General features: G+C 35.2%; 1 protein-coding gene and 1 long non-coding RNA gene across 2 annotated transcripts in view; one reads left to right on the top strand and one right to left on the bottom strand.

Moving 5' to 3' along the window:
- LOC109345586 overlaps positions 1-3,484 on the top strand; it is an 11,249-nt gene extending 7,765 nt beyond the window's left edge. The window contains exon 3 of the long non-coding RNA XR_002107428.1: positions 3,472-3,484. This is a non-coding gene — a long non-coding RNA (uncharacterized LOC109345586). The remainder of the gene's footprint in view (positions 1-3,471) is intronic.
- Positions 1,988-4,329, bottom strand: LOC109345580 (phospholipase A1-IIgamma-like). The gene is made up of 2 exons (XM_019584664.1): positions 3,600-4,329; positions 1,988-2,646 (listed from the first exon to the last, which is right to left on the bottom strand). Exons 1-2 carry the CDS (start codon positions 4,203-4,205, stop codon positions 2,053-2,055), a joined length of 1,200 nt encoding a protein of 399 aa, XP_019440209.1. The 5' UTR covers positions 4,206-4,329; the 3' UTR covers positions 1,988-2,052.

The following is a 5,303-nucleotide window of genomic DNA, read 5'->3' as shown; positions in this document are numbered from 1 at the left end:
CAGGACAGTAAGGCTTCTATTAATGGTGCAATCTCTAGGATAACTAGGGACACTGCTCTTTCTGGGAACCTTTCCTCAGCTGCTGCCAATCCTTCTCTTCATGACCTCATCCTGCTGAAATATTTTAAAGTAACCATAAACTACAATCATGCTCCTAAGATCACAGAGGTAATCTGGCAGAAACCTTCACATGGTTGGATCAAGGTCAACACTGATGGGGCTGCCTTAGGCTGCCCTGGTCACGCTGGTGGTGGGGGTGTCTTCAGAGATACTCATGGGCTATTTCTTCATGGTTTTGGCTGTCATTTGAACATTCAAACTGCTATTCATGCAGAGCTCTTTTCGGCAATCAAAGCTATTAAAATGGCTCATAAAAGAAGGGGGTGGAAATTATGGTTGGAAGTGGATTCAGTGATGGTTATGGACATTTTCATGGGCAAATCCAATCTTCCTTGGTCCCTATACAATCAGTGGACTTCATGCAGAACTCTATTGGACTCCATGAACTGGAAAATATCACACATCTATCGTGAAGGAAACTCTTGTGCTGATATTTTAGCCTCTCATGCGGCTAAATATAGAACAAATTCTTCCTATAACTCTATTCCTACAATTATGCTTATTGATTTCAATAGGAACTTGTTAGGCCTTCCTAACTATAGATTTAGGAACTTGTAACGCTATGTTCTCTTTTGACTAATATATTGTGTGCATTGCACATTTGCTTAAAAAAAAATAAGTAATATTGAGAAGACTTTATCTAAAAGGATGTGCATGATATTTATTCATGTCTATAGTTAAATTCAGGTTCAAAAGTTATCTTGATTGACATTCAGGGTTATGTTAGTCTTTAGGTCTATAGTCGAATTCAAGTTTAAAAATCAGTCTCAATTAATATTTATGGTCGGCTAAGAAACAAACTTTAACATTGAGAAGTATAAATAGTTTTTCATAATTTATAATATTACAAATTGGAACCAGTCTCAATTAATATTTATGCTAATTTTATTTGTATTATGGATTTGATCTAAATTAGATTTTGAACGTGGTTCTAAAAAATATTGGAGCCTCTTCTCCAATGGTGTACTAATACTTATTTTTATATTGAACTTTATTATAAGTTGTAATTGGATCAAATTTAAAATCAATAACACATACCTGTTGAGTTGAAATAGAAATACTGAAGGATATGGCATAATAATACTAGTGTAGTGTTCAGCCAGTTGTTGCAAATTTTTATGCGTGAGAAAGGGATCACGCCCCAGCAAGGATTTCATTACTCCTCTGCCACCGATTTGACTCTTTTTAAACAATTTGACATGGTTGATACTTCATCATCATTTTTTGCATTTCTTCTGTTTTTGTTCTTTCAAATGGTTGTTTGTTTTAGGTTATTTTTCTATCATGTTTTTCAGTTTGAAATAAAAATAGCATGCAATTAATTTTGGTAATCATAGAATGATATGTCTTATTGGCTGTATTAAAAAAAGAGTGAATGTTAAATATGAGGGAAAGAGTTAGAGTTTATAAACAAAAAAGACTTATGAAATTTGGTTCAAGAAGTCAATTGTATTTCATCGTTTTTCCCATATTCAGATAACAATGAAATTGGTCAAATCCATTAAATTTAATTTTGAACAATGACAAAAATTTCTTTTTGTCTCTCTTTAGCTTCACAATATTTTTTTTGCATTTTTAAACAAGTGACCCACTCAACCCAATTAACAACCGGTTGGTTTAGTTCATGTTTGAGGATCAACTCAATCCAATCAAAATAATTATAATTTGGTGGTTCCTCAAAATATTTTATCCTCCAACATCATAATCATAGTAAATTAAGAATTCTAATTTATTTATATATATTAGTATAAAAACTTATAAAGAGTTACATTTTTTTTATCAGCAAAATGACAATGAGAGCACCGAAGTACTTATTCATATGTGAAAGCACAAAATGACAATAACCATGGACATATCCATAGACACATGTAACAGAACAAAATGACAATAACCATTGACATAGCTGCAACCACTGTTATCGAATCTGAAGGATCAAAACCTATCACCTTCCTCTACCTCATGATCCATGAGCTTCCATGAACCATCTTCTTCTTGAACCATACCCTTATTCTTCTCAATCCACCATGACACGGGTACAAGATACTCATCTTTCAGAGCACCCAAGTACTTATTAACAAGTGCAATATCACGATTCACCTCTAGTTGGAACACTCCATTGGTTCCTTGTGTTCCTGCCACTCCATGCAAATAAATCTCCAAGTTATGCAAGTTTGATGGATTCACAGAACTCTTCAAGTAATTAGATTTCATGGTGTCAATATTCAACACATCTCCCACATTTGAATACCCAAGTGGGGGATACTTTGGAACAACATCTAACACATTTTCGATACGTAAGGTTCTGAGATCTTTGTATCCAGAAAAAAGCTTCTTAAAGTTGAGGTCACCAACTCTAGGGCTGGCAAATGCTAAGGCTGTAACCGGTGCACCTTTGTTGAAACCATTTGCAACAATGTCCACTGCATTAAGGGTTGCAACTGCAGCTCCTAAACTGTGACCAGTTATAGTTATGCTTACTTCTTCACCCTTATATAACTCCACCAGCCTTTGCACCTCACTTATCACCTGCACAATATAATTATCAACATCAACAAAATCAAAAAGTCTCACAAAGATTACAGGCCAGGTGCCATCAACATTTTAATGATATAAGATCCACTTGGAGGAAAAATTATAAAAGCAATTCCCTTTGTAAATTGTGAATACTAATTAATGCAATATGATTGAATCTAACCTTCTCAAGAGGGTTTATGGAAAGGGAATTGAAGGCTTTCAATTGTTTTCACTAGGGTGAGCATGGGGCAAGGTTAAAGCTTGTCCTTACCCGGCCCTAAATATTAGTTGGGTCATTTTTTTTAACTCGAACACGACCTTAGACCCGAAGCTAACCCGACCATAAATAGCGATCGGGTCAGCCTTTAAACCCAACTCGATCCTAGACCCGATTAAATATAATGTATACTCATTTTATATAAAGACTTCTCAATATTATTTATTATTATGAATATATAATTTGATATATAAAATTATATATGTATTATTAATATGTATATGATGAAAAAATTAAAGAATAAATGATACTTTCAATCAAAAGGGTATCATTACTCTATATACATTTTAGTAGAAACACATACAAACATGATGAGTCACTGACTCTGGAACAGGGACGGACCGGGTCATACTTGGTCCCTACCCGACCCTAAATATTGATTGGGTCTATTTTTGGAACCCGAATCCGGCCTTAGACCTGATCAGACCCGACCTTATTTGGACCTGATCATAATCGGGCCGTGCCGGATGAGCGAATAGGGTCAGGTCCTACTCACCCATAGTTTGCACTATTAACATTAAAATAACTAAACGAAACAGGCATATGTATTATAACTGAAGTACTCTCTCTATTCAAGTAGAACCACATAAGTTCTTTAAAGAATAATAGATATTCTTTTAGAAAAAAGGGAAGTTAAAGTGTATATCAGTATATATATACACATATACACATGTACATATATATTTACCTGTTCTCTAGCACTAGTTTTATTGAAGGGAGAACGTGAATCATCAGAAGTGTAAATGGAGTACCAGCCCTGATGTACTTTAGGATCAGTGTTCTTACCAAACACTTTTGGAGCAGGGACCAGAATAAACTCTAAATCATTGACCCACTCCAATGTTTGCACTGTTCCTCTCCAAACAATAACAATGTCTCTTCTCCCTAACATACTTTTCCCTTCATCTGTAGACACAGCAACAAACCCTATCCAATTTGATTCCTTGCTCCAAGCCTCCCTTGACAAGGACTTTATGACAAAAGCATCAGGGAGAGAGATTGATGATGTTGCATACACAAACTTTGTCACACTATACTTGAAAGGGTTTCCTTTTTCTAAACCAACTTTGGAGAAAAAGTCCCTCTTTGTATATCTGCTGCTTCCTGCATACTTTGATGCTTTCTCTGTGATGAAAGCATCGTATGCAGATTGAGCTAATTCACCATATTGAATTATGTAGCGGCGCATATCAATATCAAGAGGGTCTAGCAGACCCTTCCAATGATTTTGGCCATTGATTTCATGCCATTTCTTGGCTATGTTATCCTCCTTCAACATCGTCTTGTTCACCATCTTCTTTATGTTCCAATCAATATAATCAACCTTGTGATATTAAGCACTGCCATTGCATGCTTTTATATACTGAGCCAGTTTAGAAGTCTTGTGTTTCATGTTCCTTAGTCAATGATGATCTACTTGGCCTCTTCCGTATTTTTCTCACTCTATATTATAACTTTGTTTTCTTTAATTGTGTATGAAGTGAGGAACTATTTTTATTAATCTTTATGCATTGTGATGCACCCTCATATACTATAACATTATAGGGAGTTTGATTCTTAACTTTAGATATAACTGATATGGTTTAGATTAAAGTTTGAGTGTTTTATAAGTCGTCACACTTTCATATTATACAAGAAAGTATTTTACTTTATTATGGATTAAATTTTTTTTTCCTTTTATATACTATGTATCATAATTTTGTGATTGGTAAAAACATAAAAAACTTAATTAATAATTTAATCACAAAGTTTTAGCACAATAAGTAGGGACATATACTATTTTTACTATATTATTTTGAACGACACCAACGGGTGATTTCCCTCAACCAACGGGAGAGTTAGTCTCACATACATGTGAATGTTCCTGTTTCGGACATGATTATTTTCAATACGAGGATACATGTGGGAAACCAAAAAATATTATTTTGAGTGATAAGGCATTGACCTTACTTGAATTCATTTGTTTGAGTCTCTAACCTATACAAAAATACAAGCATAAATGTATCGATATATGTAATAAGGTTGAAATTGAGTACATGTTTAAATGGAGTAAATTTTGGCATCTTCCATTATACTCCCTTGGTCCTCTATTAAAATGTTAACTGGCAATTGAGAGAAAGAAAACCATTTCCTTATTAAATTAGTAGAACCTGTTCCTACCCGACGAACCAAAGGTCCCATGCTTGGTCGCCGAGGTGAGCCCCACTTGTTGGGACCACCAGAGTTGACCCAAGAGACAGCATGCTTTCCGTACTTCAGCAACCTACCTGCCAGCACAACAAACGGGTTGCAGAACGGGTACCAAACCAACCACAGGCTAGAAGACAAGAATGACACAGTGTACGGTCCTAGCAGACCGCCTGACACGGGAAAAGCAACTCCCGACAACACC

The sequence above is a fragment of the Lupinus angustifolius genome, chromosome LG04, assembly GCF_001865875.1.
Source record: "Lupinus angustifolius cultivar Tanjil chromosome LG04, LupAngTanjil_v1.0, whole genome shotgun sequence".
Lineage (NCBI taxonomy): Eukaryota > Viridiplantae > Streptophyta > Magnoliopsida > Fabales > Fabaceae > Lupinus > Lupinus angustifolius.
The sequence above is the reverse complement of the archived record's forward strand: the minus strand, read 5'-3'. Positions and strand labels throughout refer to the sequence as shown.

Excerpts from the sequence above, each read along its gene's own strand:
- LOC109345580 (XM_019584664.1), bottom strand. The coding sequence starts at position 4,205 with ATGGTGAACAAGACGATGTTGAAGGAGGATAACATAGCCAAGAAATGG. Across the intron at positions 2,647-3,599 it reads AAACTAGTGCTAGAGAACAG|GTGATAAGTGAGGTGCAAAG; the intron begins GTAAATATATAT and ends TATATTGTGCAG.